The 17,047-nt window shown below is 40.2% G+C and overlaps 2 protein-coding genes across 2 annotated transcripts; one reads left to right on the forward strand and one right to left on the reverse strand.

Annotated features, from left to right (window-relative positions):
* The first annotated feature begins 315 nt into the window (after positions 1-315).
* znf511 (zinc finger protein 511) lies at positions 316-3,596 on the forward strand. Its single transcript, XM_044372452.1, has 6 exons — positions 316-618; positions 1,195-1,268; positions 1,933-2,134; positions 2,245-2,369; positions 2,813-3,082; positions 3,430-3,596. Exons 1-6 carry the CDS (start codon positions 451-453, stop codon positions 3,500-3,502), a joined length of 912 nt encoding a protein of 303 aa, XP_044228387.1. The 5' UTR covers positions 316-450; the 3' UTR covers positions 3,503-3,596.
* A 563-nt stretch (positions 3,597-4,159) lies between these two features.
* Positions 4,160-6,822, reverse strand: msx3 (muscle segment homeobox 3). Its single transcript, XM_044372456.1, has 2 exons — positions 6,140-6,822; positions 4,160-5,716 (listed from the first exon to the last, which is right to left on the reverse strand). Exons 1-2 carry the CDS (start codon positions 6,498-6,500, stop codon positions 5,310-5,312), a joined length of 768 nt encoding a protein of 255 aa, XP_044228391.1. The 5' UTR covers positions 6,501-6,822; the 3' UTR covers positions 4,160-5,309.
* Between the last annotated feature and the right edge of the window lie 10,225 nt (positions 6,823-17,047).

Consider the following 17,047-nt stretch of genomic DNA (forward strand, 5'->3'; position numbering starts at 1 on the left):
ACAAGTTTTTGTTCGGGAAGAAACTGAAGAAATCTGCTTTGTGACTATGATGTTTTGCCCAAAAGATATAGTAGTTTTATCAACTTCACTGTTGTTAGACTCTACATTCAAAAATAAGACCATACTTTCTGTAATCGGGACCTCATGAGTCTTCCAGATTAATGAAGAAATTTGAGTCCAAAAGTTACTTAAATGAGTACAGAGTACAACTACATGAGAAAAGGACTTTCTCCAGATTGAGTCCATAGTTGAATCTGGCCAGTTGGTGGCAGTAACACACCATTTTGTTTGAGAAAAAGAAAAAAAAAAAAAAAAAAAAAAGAAATAGTGACGTGATCATTCTGCGACAACTACAACCTAAACAGAAACGACTACCATGCGACCGACATTCTCACGACAGTTATCCTTCTTTAGATAACAGTCAAGAGAGTGTGACAACGTTGAGGGAGAATGTTGCAGCCAGAACTGGTCCGACTTCTGACAGAGGGAGAGGTTTTAGTAAAAAGCTGTGATGAAGACTGTGTGACAGTAGACACACGGAGGAAGGGGGAGGAGGGAAACCCGTTTAACTTCAGCCCGCAGCTCATCCACTTGCACAAGGACCACGAACTGTTGGAGGTAACATAGCAACAGTGTTTCTGTATCTATGGCAACAACAACCTGAGCCGACTGTTACTCGTTCTGTTTGATCACTGCGATAAATAACAGCCAGCTTATTTATTTATGTATTTATAAATAATTGGAAATACAAAACACATACGGTTAATACACGAATACAGGAAAAGCACCACATAAAACAAACAATCGATATATTTAAACAAAACAAAACAAAACACAACAATCAAACGAAAAATCCAAAAGAAATAAGACCACTGAAGTCAATAAAGAAGTAAATGAATAGATAAAGATTACATGTTTTACACAAGTGAGTTGTGAGTGTGGAGACAGTAGTAAGGCACTTTTGTGGTTCTTCATGTGCCTGAAAGACTGCAGGAGACTTTGAATTTAATTCTCCAAGAAAAGGCAGTGAACTAGGTGGAGATTTTTGGAAATTTGCGTTGTGGATATAAAATTTAGCCATCAAAGTATAAAAATTGACAATATACTGAAAGGAGCTGCTCTTGTGTTGGACAAGTATAATAGCTAACGTACCCAGCATAACGTAAACTCCTGCATGTGACTGGTTGTTTACAGGATGGAGACGTTCACAGACACATGTATCTACAAGACCTTTACATCTCAGAGGCAGAGGACAAGCCCACGATCAGGTATGATGGTTATATCCATGCTTTTATTCAAAGTGCTTTACAATATTGCTGCTTCTCATTCACCCATTCACACACTGATGCTAGCAAACTACCATACAAGGTGCTGGCGTAACCATCGGGATCAATCTGGGGTTCAGTATCTAGCCCAAGGACACTTTGATATGTGGACATGCACCTGTTCTGCCTCCTCAGGAAGTATCATACCCAAGTAACCATATTGTAAATGTAACCTCAAAATAGTGAGTTAAAAGTATTGTGATTGATTTTGTCAATAACCCCCCTGCATCATTCTGGGTATAGATAAATTGTGTCAGACATATGGTATTGTTTGTAATATTTTTGGTTGGTAAATAAAAAAAGTAACATGGTGAGAGAAGACGACCTTGATTATTACAAGCCAATGCCAAAACCTTGATTTTCTATACTGTCTATAACTTTGTTTTCTATCAAAATTTCTCGTATGTGTTGTAGATATATCTGGTTGTGATGCCCCATTGTCTTTTTTTGGTCAGCTATCTCCAAAAATAGGAAAAATAAACCACCAAACAACAAATTGGACTTAGAAATGTACATTACTTTCCCAAATGCTCTTGAATTTTCTTCCCTCTGTAACACCAGTGTTGGTCAGGCTGTCACTCACTCCTCCTCTCATCCTTTCTCGCAGTGTGTCCGAGTTTGCCTGTCACATCTCTGGATGCAGTGCTGTCCATAGCACTTTGGAGGAGTATGAGCATCACTACAACTCCCTGCACAGACACGTGTGCTGCTCCTGTCGTCGCTCCCTGCCAACTGCTCGCCTACTAGATATTCACATTCAGGAGTGGCACGACTCTCTCTTCACAATCCTCGCACAGAGGCAAGATATGGTAAGTTAAAGAAATCCTCTGAGCTTATTTTTATTATCACGACATCATTAATGTCTGACACTCACCCTTATAAGACAAATTACTCATGACGCTTCCTACGTATTTTTCAGTACCAGTGTTTGGTGGAGGGCTGTGGACAGAAATTCAGGACTAGTAAACACAGGAAGGATCACCTTATAAGAGTTCACGCGTACCCTCCAGACTTTAGATTTGACAAAACCAAAAAAGACAAAGGGTAAGACTGCACTTACCTCATTTTGCTCACTAGATGGCAGCAAAATGTCATTAGAAATAGCACTTAATGCAAGCTTTTTATCTTGGAATTCTTGGTTTAATGTCTCAGATTTAAATGTTTTTTTTTTTACAAAATGTTGCTCTGCTGAAGCCATGTAAATGTTTTGAGTAAGGTATTTCATATTTTTGCTTTAACATAACATGATATAACTTGGCTCATTAAAGCCATTTAAAGAGTGAGATGCTCTTTGCTGTTTTAATAACACCAATCAGTAGATTTGGTGTTTAAAGTAACTTTACCTTTTAAAACTCTTTGTGTTTTGCTTTGAATGTATATTTTGTATCCTAAGTTTCTCTGACCGTAATCGTTATATTTTTTCTTAAACACCCTGTTTTGTGTGTATGCTATTTTTAATATTTTGACATTATTATCTTTGTCAATAGAGCTCGAGAGACAAAGCAACAGCAGCAGAAAGACACAACAATGGAGGTAGTGGACGATGTGTGTGAGTCTGAGGGTGTGTGTGAGGTTATGTGTGATGTGGCATCTGACCAACAAGAGCAAGGGGAATCCATGGAGACGCATGTGTCCGAGGAAGAAGCTTCTCAAATGGCAAAATCTGCGTCTGCCGAGGAGCATGCAGATTATTCGGCTGCAGTTCACAGCACCGCAAACACAAGCACAGACCCCCAGAAACCACGATACTCCTACAGGTTAGTCTTTAAACAAATCTGCTGCTGGATATATTCTGAGGCTGGTTTAGCCCTGTGCTAAGAGAGACTATTGCAGCCACTTTGACGCTGTTAACTCTGTAAATTCAGGGCAAGTTTTGTTTTTCAGCTGTTAGGTAAGATTCCAGTCTCCAGTTAAAAAGTGTAAATATTTAGTTCACTCTGGATGAAGAAAACTGTAAGAAGGGTTTATTTAATCATTTAGGTGCAACACTGTGTAGCTGAACTGTATGTGATTTGATATCTTCATAATATTTACTCCAGTTTTGCTTTTGAAATGATAAATTATCTGAGATACAAAATTCAACAGCCTTGTTCTTTTCTCTCAGGGTCCCAACAAACGTGTGCTTCGGTCACGGCTCCGTCCGTGGCTTCAGAGGACGGCGTGGAAGGAGGAAATGAAACAATGAAGTTGTGTTACTTGTACTAAATATATACTTTTACTGTCAAATGTGTCCTTAACTTAAAATAAAATGGGTTTTTTTGCACAATATTATGTAATGTCCTCAGATGATCATTCAGGTGATTAAGAATACTTCTTGTTGTATGAAGTTTGTTTCCTGACTCCCGTCTCACTTTTCTCCTCTCTGGTGACCTTCAGTCTGTTGGACTGACAGGAACATCAGCACAGAGTTGTTTGCAATCCATCAATGTTAATTGTCTGTCTTTATAAAGAAACTCTATTTGTATATCTGTTTTTTTTAAACAGTACAAAGTGCTCCATATGGGATGCTCTTTGTTACTTTGAGCTGTGTTGAGTTTTTGGTGGAAAAACCAACATCACAATTACAGTTGACATGGAAATTGCAGACCAACTTAACAAGTGTACTGGAGGAGCCTTTGAGTACAAAAATAAGACAAATGTCAGAATTTACGTAATAGATTTTAATAATTTTACAAAACATTTTTTCACCCATCAAATATAAAATACACTGTACATTAATGAAATCCATCATTATCATTTTGAGTGTTCTCAAAAATAGTCGATTTTTATTTACAGAAACTGACACTGCCTGCTGTGAGAGCTCTTTGAACATCTGTGCAAAGAAAAGTTTCTTCTTTTGAGGTAAAGTATAATTTAAAGGACAATGATAAAGCATATTTACAGTTGAGTCATCATTTTAATCTGGTGAAATAAAAAAAGAAACAAACATTGACTGGAAATAATGTGGTTTCGATGTTACTAAATTCCCCTTGAAAGACCATGATTCATAGCAACTTAAAATAAAATGGATGGGCAACTTTTAACAGCTCCATAAAAATGCCAAAGGGAACATATTTGTGAAGATGTAAACTGCTAAAACACGTTTTTATTGAACTCAGAAGTTTTAGATTGGCTGTTTATAGCTTCTGATCACAATTTTAGGGATGATATAACCAGTCAGACTTGATAACTTTTTGGCTTATCCATCTTATAAAAAAACGGAGAGTTGTGACTGGGCTTAATTAAATTCCCAATACAAAAAGTTTCAAAAAAGTGTTTTAGACTGTGAAGGCCTGAACGGAATCATGTGGAAGATTAAACCTAGATGCTCCTGAGTGTTTTTCTAAACATTTAGAAATGATTTCTATTATAAGGCCACTGGAATATAGATTTAACCTTCACATGGTCACTGTGGTGTTATCGCGACTTACTGATTTTCAGGCCTTTAAATGATTTGTTGATGTCATTTTTGACTTATTTTGACTTGATCAAATAGCTCTTTTGCAACAGAAAAGCTCAACATCCACATGAAATTAGAATTTTTAATCCGCAAAATGAGCTCAGTGAGACTCCGTCATTGAAAAAAAAAAAACTGAATACACTGCAGAAATGACCACGTTAACGAGTAATTGACCGTTGAGTAAATCTTATTTGAGGATTATTTTAATAACCCATAAAAAATTAAATAAAATATTATGAAAAATTACAATAGAGTGAAAATATTTCACTTGTTTCAGTTCCATGTTTTTCTTGAAAGAAAAATACTATTTATATTAAAGCCAGATTGTTTTATGTGTCTCTGTGAAAAAATAATTATTCGTCTCACACCATTAGATGTTTTTCACTGTAACGAGAAAGATTTTATAAAATATTTAATAGCTTATAAACTTTCAGACGCTGTGACTCATTGAAATGGACATTTTTGCAGTGTAGATTATTTGCTGTATTAAGGCTTTTTTTTTTTAAGGCAGCTTTTCCAAAGAAGCAGTTCAGAGTTAGTGAGTGTTAAGACAAGTAGTACATCCCATATGGTCCACCGAATAGTCCTGGGACAGGTAAGGCAGGCCGCGGTCCGTTCAGGGCCCCGTAGAGGGACGGTGCGCCCATGGGTGCGCTCAGGGGGAAAGGGAAGGCGAAGGCCGGCAGCAGCGGCTTCGCGGCCAGCTTGAGCTTCTCCAGCTCGGCCTCCTGCAGTCTTTTGGCTTTGGCCCTGCGGTTCTGAAACCAAATCTTGACCTGGGTCTCTGTGAGGCAGAGGGAACTGGAGAACTCTGCTCTCTCCGCGATGGACAGATACTGTTTCTGACGGAACTTCCTCTCCAGAGAAAGCAGCTGAGAGGTTGTAAAGGGAGTTCTGGGTTTCCTGTTGTTCTTGTGTTTCCGCAGATTGCACGGTGGTGGGCTGGGAAGTCCTGCAAGTACATTTAGAAAGTCACATCATTGTGATTCATTTCATATAAGTAATCAACCAGTGACTTTGCCTGTTTGATTTTTTGCATAAAAGCAAAGCTAAAACAGGGAAAATACTACAAAATGAATAGCTGCATCTTTGACTTGCAACCTTTTTAAGCAGCACAGCCTTCATTTCAACGTTTTTACGCCTCTCTCTAAACCGCCCTTATATTACATCATCTCATTTCAGGAGAAATATTATAAAGGATAATGGCTTCATTTTTTATCTTGATTTTCCTCCTCCGCAACTCCATGAAAAAAACATAGGATATCAAATATTATGCAAAGATCTTTGGATATCTCCAAAACCGTTTTAGACTGTTGGAAAGATGAAAAATTGCGCATGTTTCCCAGAAATGAGAAAGAAAAGAGTCAACACTCACTTGGAGGGGATGTATAAGGAGCCTGGAGCCAGGGGCTCGTCTCCTTGTCGCTGAGGTCCACCGTCTCTGCTTTGGACTGATAAAGTCCACTCGGTGGCGCACACTCAGTGTCCTCCGGCCGGACGCAGCCTAAACCAGGCTCGGGGGAATGGAGACTTCTAGTCGGCGTCCTGTCCGATATGAGGGATTCCACGCTGAAAGGCAGATCTACAGTTTTGGTTTTACATCTTCTGACAGGTGACAGGTCGAGCTCGTCAGTTCCCATGCCTCCAGCGGCGCGGTCCTCTGGTGAGGTCTCCCCCGGAGCAGCCGAGGGTGGCGATCCCTGCGCAGGATTCATTACGCACGACTGAGGTGCCATACAACCACTTTTCCTGCCGCTCTCTCAGTTGCTGTTTTGTTTGTCGTATCTTCACTCCGATGAAATCTTGTGTTATTGCCCTTGTTCCCCCGATGCTGCACAGCTGCGTGGTAAACTTCAGTTTTTACGCACAGACTTGCCTCTCCCTCCGCGAAGTGCCATAAGTTCCTCTCTCACCTTGCCGCCTGCCTATCTGTCAGTCGATGTGTCCACGTGACTCCGCCCAAGCCGTTTCTGATAGGTCAGGCTTTTAATAACAGTGCTGTGGTTCATTGCATGGTGGCTCGACAGATGTAAACCTCCGATCAGGGGCGGAGCGCGGAACTCCCAGTCCTCAAAATAATGTCTTATTGCATGCATTGCTGCCCCCTCGCCCCTCTCCCCCTTCTCCCTTCACAGCAGGATTTTTTTACTTCCCTTCTCTTGCTGTGGGCTCCTAGATCAGATCATTAGTACTGATGAAACTGACCTGACAATCACATTTATAACAGTAATTGTAATAGTAATACTTTACATCTATTGCAGGAGGTCCCTCATTTTGATGAATGAAACTTTAGCTAATTCGGGCTTATTTGTGTTGACATATGCAAATTAGATGTGGGCCAACCTTACTGTAACCTTCCCAAAACTCTTTTTTTGATTTAATGGCAACTTTAAAGCTGCACCAATCAATATTTTTATACTAACAATGGATCAAACAACTATAAAGGGTGCGGCTGGTAGTGAAGAAGGAACAGATAATTATTACCCGACTCCAATTGCAGTTTGCCTCAGTTCTACAGAGCATTTTAGCATCTTTCATTGCATTGTTTTGGTTTTATGGCCCGCCACTGTTTTGGTTCGCTCTCACTGTTCTCATCGACTTTGTTTACAGCAGCAACAGGCAGCTGTTTTCAGTAAGAAAGCTCTTATAAACCCACTGTGTTCTACCTGCCCAGCACCAAACAGCAAAGTTAGCATCTAGTCAGTATGCTGTTGGACAAACATTTCCCTCTGGAGTTGGTTGTTGGGTGGCCAGAAATTGGACTTCAAATGAATGCTAATGTTGCTCCATATCTGCAGGATGTGTAAACAAGCATCTGTTTACTAACATGCTTGTTTGCCATATAAGGGCATATTATGTCAGTGTTGTGTTTACTTCTCTTTCTGCTTCCCCTAAATGTCAAAAATATCAATTAATGCAGATTTAACAAAAAAGTGAACCAAAACTTCACCCGATAGGTACCATAGGAAATTCAGATTAGAAAAGTTTACTATAAAAAATTGCTGTAATGTTATGAAAACTATAATGCCTTAGTTTTTCTAGGGCCTCATCTGAAAAGTTGTTCTCGAGAATATGTTGACAAAAGCTTCCTTTGTGTTTTATTAAAGCAGTAAGGAAATCCAGGCTGTGATTTACAGTACTTTTTATACACTTAAGAGTTATTCTCACTGTAAATTTCTGTCTTGTGGCCTGTTGGGTAATCAAATTATCTATGGCTGTGTATTGGACATATTGTGTTCATTGTCTGTCATCCCTTCGAGAGACAGTAAAACCCCAAATGAAGTTGGAGAGGCCCATTGAAGAGGCCCATCCAAATTGGTCTGGTTTTGCAGCTCTTCAAATCAAGTCAAATCATTTCCAGCGAAACCCAATATGAGAGTTTTTCTTTCTTATGGGAACTGTTGTTGGGCCTGCAGCGGCACACTGACTGTCTGTCTGTAGGACAATTGGTTAAATGGAGTTAACTGTTTCTCTCCCCGAGGTACATTTCTGCTTTGATCCTGCTGCGACTGGCGCCTGTCTGCTCTCTCTCCCCCTCTCCCTCTCTGTGTGACAGTGATAGATCGCTGGGTAACTATACAAGCTTTCAATGACTGTAATTTAGTGTCCGACAACATTACATTCTTCCCTACTTAATGTGAATATTACCACTCTCGCTCTGATTCCTCCCGTTTGAAAAGGGATACAGGGCTGTCTGTAATGTTTTCTTTCTGTTCCATTGTTTTATAATGAATGAGTAAATGATATTTCCTGTTTCTCTCAGAGCAGCACGCACATGCCAGGAAAGTCAACAATGAATATTTTTGTCTAAGAAATGAGGGAGCTGAATTTATCATCTTTTGTCTATTCATGTATTACTTTTAAATACATTTGGAAAATAGTAAAAAAGAATATTTATAATTCTATGATATGCTATTAGACCTATCAGCTGAAGTATTCAGATAGTTTTCCAAGGAAAAAGATCTTGGCAAACTTTGGCTATTCAAGATGACATTAAGTTTTTGTCTTATTTTTTACTTGATTATGTTCTTCCATTTGTGAAATGGGAAAACTGAAAATTATATATACTAATATACTGTATATATGTCCCGATAACAGTAAACGCCCCCTTACCTCCCATCCCTTACCCCTTACCCCAAACCCCCATTACTATTTCACCATATTTCAACATAGTCCACCCTCCGCCTCCCATGACCTGGTCTTTCCTCCTGTCTTGAAATTATTCTGAATTAAATATTGTAAATTACTCATTAAAATTCAAATATAAAAGTTCACTCACATTTATCTATCTATGCAGTGTATACACACACACTTACACACACTTCCCTGAACCCTGCTGGCTTACTAGAGTGGAGGATTATTTAAGGAGGTAATTGTGGTTTCCAAAAGAGTTTTCCTTTCGAACCAAACATGTTGAAGCAGGCTTTATATATTTCTTTTTTTTTATTCTTCCTCTTTCATGAGACTTGGCAGCGCTCACAGCTATCCTAAGCAAACTTTGGGGAGGGGGCTGGAGTAATGTGGGATAAACATTTATGAAACACACAGCAGGGAACTCTGTGGTGAAAGTGTATCGTCTTTAAAAGAGACGAGAGGCCTGCCTGGTGAAGCATAACAGAACATTATCCTGTGTTTGAGTGGACCTGCCAACGTTGGTATGTCAAAATGTTAATGGACGTGAGATCACAACCTTTTCTTTTCCATACTGGCATTTATAATGAATCTCACTCTATATGACTGCTCTCTATCCTTACAGCCAGAATGAAGTGTTGGTTGCCATTCACATATAAGTACAGTATCACATTTATGATTGGGTCAGTTTCATGCAGAGACGTGACCAAGTCAACTCTGCTTGTGTCCTTAAATTGGTCTCTCATCATGAAATACAAGCAACAAGTCAAATGTAAATGTCATTAGTGTCCAGTCACAACTCAAGTCTCAATTGCAGATATTCCAGAGTTCACTATCCAGTTTAATGTCTGAAATAAATCATATCTTGACAATTTAATGGCAAATTATGTTTTGAGAGGAACCAAAGCTACTCTGTCTCATCCTCATTTTATGCAGTCAGATGTGAGTTCAGGTCATTTGACTTGAGTCCACAACTCTAAATTTACAATCCAAGAACTTGATCTGGTTTGCATATCATTACACCATTATTGAGGAATATTAACTCTGTGACAAGTTCATCTCCTGCCATCACATAATGATAGTATTACATGGCAGAATCAAGAGGACATACTGAGAACCTTAATATGAGCAAAGCTAAAACTTCGATGAGATAAACTGGGATCACTGATTTTCAGGGCTGTTTATTTTGTTCAGCCTACTCATTAAGCACCAATTATTGCTTATATGCAGTGCCATGCTTGCAGCACTCACCTTGCAAATTAGCGTGATTGATCTGGGTGTTACATTAATTACTGAAATAATAAAGTCAGGCATACATGCACACTTGGCTCTAACTCAGTTTCACTCAGGCCCAGTCATGCCAATCATGCCAAAGAGGGCCTGAGGTCTTCTTGTGATGTTTCTCCTTATCTGATTGGAGCTGGAGGGGGACAGCCTTGATTAGTTGTTTCATCTTTCCCACCGTCAGCATGTTGTGTAATGTAAGCCGCTACTCTATCTGAACCCTTTCAAGGTCAGGTCTAAACTGTCGACCCCAACTGCGAAAAAGGTCACTGATTATATGAGTTGCCAACCCTTTTTATGTACTTACCCTTTTCTCCTTTTTCTAACCTATCCTCTGGTGGTTCCAAACCTGAAATATCACCTAAGAACATTTCTGAGGGTGTCAAAAAGTAAAACACCACAGGGGGTTTACACAAGTAATTAACAAGTGTCAGTATTCTTTAACCGAAGTGCTTGTCGGATGGTTGAACAGTGCCTCAAACCCCCTTCACTCTCACCTGTCCGACATTGGGATAGGGAGAGTTTCCAAAACCGATAATCATGCCCACTTTACGCAACGATTGGCCATTACATGAAGCCAGTGTGGAAGTGCCTTAAACCTGCATTCTCTCTAAGTGCCATAGGGAGGCAACTCCACTGGCTCCAAAAAGAAGTCCAATTGTATGGAAGACTATGAGAAAAATCTACTTCTCACTTGATTTATGACCTCAGTAAACAGTTTCTAATGAGTTGATGGTCTCAATTACTAGTCTTCTTCAATACAGCATGATGTTCATTTTGTAAATTATGGTCCCATTTAATTTACATTTGACAATAAAGCAGGGTATGCTTTAGGCTGTGGCTACGTTGTGATAGTTTGCTACTACGGCAAAAATGTTGGCCGTCACTATTTCAGTGTGTTTTCAGTTTATGAAAGTTAATTGTAACATTTTGGTCGCCTAAAAAAGCCTTGTTAAGTGTTTGATTGTACTAAAAAACCCTCTAAGGATGTTCCGTTTTTTTGGTAAGTACGTTTTGTTTTTAATGGTTTAAGCCTGTTTTTTGCTAGTGAAAATTGGTATTAGCATTAGTATACTTAACCATAGACTGTAAATGCACCATACTAATATAGCTAGTAGCTAGCGTTAGGGTCAGCTTCACCCTGTCATCCAACTATGGTCACCTCTCTTCACTTCTGGCTCCAGAAATCCAAGATGGCAACAGTCAAAATGCCAAATGTCCACAAACCAATGGGTGACATCATGCTGGCTACATCCATTATTTTTTATGTCTATGGTTGCGGCTCCCCCAGTTTCTAATTTTGGAAAGGTGTGGGGGGAGGGAGGTTTCAGACGCTGTTTGATGATACAATGAGCACTTTGATTGAAGTTTACTGACCCCTTCGCAAGGCCCTGAACAAAAGAAAAGCATGTCAGAAATTTTGGCTTTTATTCACCTAGTTTGCCGACACCTACAATATACTCCATGATTGTTTGGACAACAAAGGTTGTGGATATTCCTGACCTTTGATGTCTAGTGGAGCACCCTACTCAATCATCTTTGCATGTCATGTAGATTTTGAAAGACTGCAAGCTATGATTGGCCGTGGTTCAACATCTAGTCTCAGCCAAGGTACAGTAGGACCACGATCACCCAACATCTAGTGATCTTAAGACAGAAATGTGTAATATGATCCTTGAATTGACCAAATTAAGGCAATTGAAACTAAAAATACAGGTGTGCTACAGTCATTACCTGTTTTAAGCATTTGTTGTTAGGATAATATATTAGTAATTTCCTTTTTGAAGAGAACATACTGGGACATACATGGCAGATGATGCTTGAAACCTTTGTAATTACCTGATGGGTCGCTGATTGGTTAAGTGCTTTTCATTTATCCCCTGTATGTTAGCATGACTCGGCTGTCAGGGGAAAGTGTTGACAGGCGAGCAGCGAGCAGGTTATTATGCCTCTGTGTGTTTTGTATGTAGGATATTGGGTTTGGTGACAGGAAGGCGCGTTCCACATGGCGTCTTGACAGAGATGAGCAGAGTGTTTGGCTGATGGGGACTGGGCAGTGAGTCTTGCCGGCAACGCCAGGTGCTAACAGGTGAACACAGAGATATTGTTGCTGTATTGTTGTGGTCTGGGAGGAATGGTGGGGGACAAATGGAACCAGACACCCTATCTGGACCTGGAGCGAGCCAGGGGTTGGGGTGAGCTCAGTGACAGCGCTGACAGCAGGGAGGGGGGGACTCAGATGGTAGCGTGCACTAAGTGATGATAATGATGATGATGTTAGAAAATGACACACTAACTGAGGCTAGGGATGTCATATTATCATAGGCTCTTTATTGTCTGGCCATGATAGCAGATGTAGGCGTCATTAGTATGAGGGTGATGACAGCAGAGGAGCAGGGGACATCACAGGACTAATGGAGCAAGAGAAACCTGACACACATACACAAACAAACACACACACGAAGGTACAGCTCTCCCCATGCAGAGTCTGAGTCTTGAAATACAGAGAGGCTCAACTGAAAACTATTGAAAAACTCAAAGTAATGAGAGCAACATTCCAGTGGCTCACAGTGGGACACGGAGGACTGGTATGGCCAAACAGTACTTGTAGCCATTTTGTGGCTGACTGGAGAATGTTACCACCACATATATTAATGTTATTCACTCTCATTCTGTTTCTCATCTGTTTCTGTCCCTCTTGTCCGCCACAGTCTATAGATCTACAGTTATTAGTTCTCACAAAAGTCTGTCCCACAGCATCAGTTTCCCACTTTGCTTCTCAATGAGCTGCAGAATGAAGTAAGACCACAGCACAGTGAAAGACAACAAGGAACACAGTTTGGTGTAGGCCCACTTGAATGGTGGAAGCAAAATGATTTGTGTCAAACAGCTGTTCTTGATTGGCTATTTTCAAATTAGTTTAAACATTTCCCGAACATTATATAAACTGACTTCTCTGAAAACCACCGATGGCAGTTGCAACACACAGTGACAAATTAAACTGCAATAAATCACACAGAACCAAAAAGCACTTGTTGGTTAGGAGATAAGTGAGACACTCAAAAACAAGACACCTTATTGTTTCTTAAAGAGTCTACACACACACACACACACACACACACACACACACACACACACACACACATACACATCAGATCATGGTCACTTTTGGGGACATTACATAGACTTACATTTATTTCCTGGAGACTTACCCTAACCCTGACCATAACCACTGCTTGCCTAACCCTAACCCCTCACCCTAACCCTAACCCTAATCCCTAAACCTAACCCTAATCCCTAACCCTAACCCTAACCCTAACCTTAACCAATGAACCAAAACTTTTTTCCTGATTGTGGACATGGCTTTTGTCAAGCCGTCCCCAATTAACTGGTCCTAAGTCTGAAATTAGTCCCCAGAAGTAGCCTATGAGAGACCACACACACACAAACAGGTGTTTTCAGTTACTCTGGCTAATTAGACCTCTAGTTGGGTTAAAGTTGGGTGGAGCTATGTTTGGGAATTACATGATAACACCAAACTCAAAGAATAATTACAGGAGCAACAAAACAGGAGAATGAGGGAAATTTCAATTAAGTGTGCTTTAGACACACAGGGTCCATCTTAATACTCACACTTGTGGTATTTGCAAGTTGTCAAGTGGCTACTTCTGTGACGTATTTCCAGTAACTGCCACAGTGCCCAAGTATCTGTTAAGACTGCAAAAGTGTGGCGGTTCATCAGAGCTCACTGGGACACTCTTGATTAACAAGGACATCCCTTCACTCATGTAAATACCTATAGGTTACTGTCCATGACTCAATCGAGCTAAGACAACAAGATTATTTATCATGACAGTGTCAGATAATTCTTAATCACATCAAGAAGAACAGATTGTTAATATTACATGCTAACCATTAGTGGAGGTTCTGCCATAACTATTGCAGAAAAAGTCTTTGGATATTAATAATAATATTTATGCTAAATCCAAGATGTCTGTAGATTATTGACGGTTTTAAAACCAGCCTATAGGCGCACTACTGCCCACAATTGGACTGGTGTTGTACAATATAACGTTGTGAATTGAGGTATACACTTGGCTCTGAATACCACTTCGAAGTGAAGTGGTACTAGGAGAGGTGTGCATCTAGTGTGGGTTTAAGTGGACTGTGTGTTGGCATTTTTCAGATGTGGGACACACTTCGCAGCACGTGAACATGCACTTAAGTGCTTAAGATGATAAGTGTGGGTATTGGGATGGACCTATAGTCTTGAAAAGAGGCCTAATCAGGCAGCTTACATGAAAACACTTGTATGGGTGGACTGTGGGTGTGAATTGGTTCATAATTCAAGTCATACCCCTTTGAGTTCAAAAGAAAGTTAGCAATTGACATTGACATTGAAGGACTGGTTCATAATTTTTCAAGTTTGTCTTAAAACAACAGTCAGGTGCCCATAGGAACAATGAATATCCATTCTAAATGCACTTACATTGTAATTGATGGGGGACAAAATTTTGTGCAAAAATGTAAATAAGGCTTCAGCAGTCAGTCAAATCAAGTGGATATCTTCAAAACTTAGCCTTTTTAGTATAAAATTCCCTCTTTGTGCTTCCTCAGACAGTGTTTTCATGTTGAGCCTCAGTGGGAGGATCATAACAAAAAGAGGGAATTTGCCACTAAACTGACTGAAAAATGGCTGAAGCTTTATAGGAGCTTAAAATAAACTTTTAAATACATTTTTGCACAAAACTAGGACTTTGGATTTTGTCCCCCGTTACTTACATTGTAAGTACACTGGGAAGAGATCTCTTAATGGCCAATATGAACAGAATGAATAATTACAGCAAGAAAAACCTCTTTTAATGTTCATTTGGGCACCTGAATATTGTTTTAAGACAATATTGAGAACCTATCCTTTAAACATCAACAATTACTATGAAGTCTGCTGTTTGTTGCTCAAACTTATTAAAAACATTGTAACTGTTTGGGATATCTGATGGCCCAGTAGTTAGGATGCACCACTGTGATGCACTGTACCATGTGGCTCTTCCTTTCTATGCATTTCCTGTCTGTGTCTCTTCTGTCACTATAAAACAATGGCAAAATGACACTTTTGTAATCCTCAGTATAACCTAACCATATCAAAAAATCCTTATTGGATTTCTCATCTTCTTGTTTGCAAACTGCAAGAGTTCATTTGACATTTAAGAGAACTTGCTGTGTGTTTTAAGCCATATTTCAGTATAAGTATACTCCTGTTGGCTATTCAGAGTAAAGGCAACGGATTTTATCCGAATAATTTAATGTTGAGAGAGTGACTTGTTCGGATATATATATAGCAGTATTGCACACATTTTCAGTCCTTACTTCTGATTCATATTTCCTCAGAGCTTGTGACTCACATTGACATCAAAAGATGTTCTAGGCATGTTAATTATGTCAATAAATTATGGTATCATCATCTACCAGAGGCTCCGATAGTGTTGGCCACAGAGGAGCCGAAACTGGAACAAATTGGGGTTACATGCCTCACTCGGGGGCATTTTGCATTAGCTCTCGATGGTGGGAATAGCCCTTTGCATTCACTTCCCCTCATGCAGATTTTTTTAAGGCTGTCAGTGCATTTGAGCCAGTATGATGTTCTGGTCACACGTCTGCCTCTGTGACATTCAGGCTAATGCTGTACTTGTAAATCTCACATGTAAACACAGATTCTGTATAAAATATAGTTAAATTAAAAAATATTTAGGGCAGTAACCTGTGTTTGTGTGAGAATGTGAGGCTTGTGATCTCAGCACAGTGACAACCTGAACAAATATGCTGAGTTGATTCTTCTGAGATTACAATAGATTCCACGTTGTCTCATGAAGCTCTGAAAGAGATGGGAGGGCACAGCAGAGGCCCCTGAATAAACAACCATTAAATTCTCCCTACGCCTGTATGAGGGGAACCTCCAGACTCGGGACTGTGCTTTAAACAAACCAAAACACAAAAGCCAGACAGAAATAGAATTAAATATAGGAATAAGGAAGCCCATTTTACCTTCACTACTTAATCTTTTTAGATTGGATGCTTGGAAAGAAGAGGCAGATTAGAGGACAGCCGGATAAAGGGAGGAAGATGGGTGGAGGGAGAGAAGAGGGGCATGAAGTGGATGAAGGAGAAGATGAAAGCTTTGTTGTGCTGATGCTTAATGAGCTGGAAAACACAATTGAACTTCTCTGACTGTGGAAATCGCTGTGAGGGCATCGTAAATTAGCGCCAGTGTGGGAGCTAGCCTGCTGACAGAAAAGGGGCTTTGTGTGGTAGGCTCCTTCACAGGCCTGCAGCCTCTGGGATCCACACAGCAGTGTCATAGGCGAATCTGTTGCGTGACAAGGAGCTCGGCAGTTTCTCTCAAACATGGATGAGCTAACTGCATTTTTGTGACTCTTGTTTTTTTTCTCTCTACCATCCCACCTGATCTGCGCTTTACCCAAAAACTTTACTTACCCCTTTCCTGTTGCACTTTCCTGCTGTTCAGACAAAAAACAGACAGACAGGCAAAGATAGGAGGTAGGGAATAAGGGAGAAAGGGAGTGAAGATGGGTCTAACTCTTCTCTGATATTTAGTGAACTCCAAAGGGTGACTCTTCATTCTGGCTTTGCAGGCTTGGCACATGCCTTCTGTTACTAAGTGGCTTCATATTGAAAGGCTCCACGGCCGCTATTCTCTCTCCCACTGGGTGCCAGCCTCTCTGCCCTGGCAGCTGCTGGGCTTTAGAATAGACTCATAGTTTCCCCTCTGCAGGTGAGCTGCACAGCCAAAAACAGGGCCCCTCAAAGGCCCTTTCAGTGCCTCAATAGGAAACTGACTCGGGGAGAGAGG

Source organism: Thunnus albacares, chromosome 14 (assembly GCF_914725855.1).
Source record: "Thunnus albacares chromosome 14, fThuAlb1.1, whole genome shotgun sequence".
In the NCBI taxonomy this organism is placed as follows: Eukaryota; Metazoa; Chordata; class Actinopteri; order Scombriformes; family Scombridae; genus Thunnus; species Thunnus albacares.

Coding starts and splice junctions, on each gene's coding strand:
- msx3 (XM_044372456.1), bottom strand. CDS start 6,500: ATGGCACCTCAGTCGTGCGTAATGAATCCTGCGCAGGGATCGCCACCC. Junction 5,717..6,139: donor TCCTTATACATCCCCTCCAA/GTGAGTGTTGAC, acceptor ATGTACTTGCAG/GACTTCCCAGCCCACCACCG.
- znf511 (XM_044372452.1), top strand. CDS start 451: ATGTTGCAGCCAGAACTGGTCCGACTTCTGACAGAGGGAGAGGTTTTA. Junction 2,135..2,244: donor TCGCACAGAGGCAAGATATG/GTAAGTTAAAGA, acceptor CGTATTTTTCAG/TACCAGTGTTTGGTGGAGGG. Junction 3,083..3,429: donor AAACCACGATACTCCTACAG/GTTAGTCTTTAA, acceptor CTTTTCTCTCAG/GGTCCCAACAAACGTGTGCT.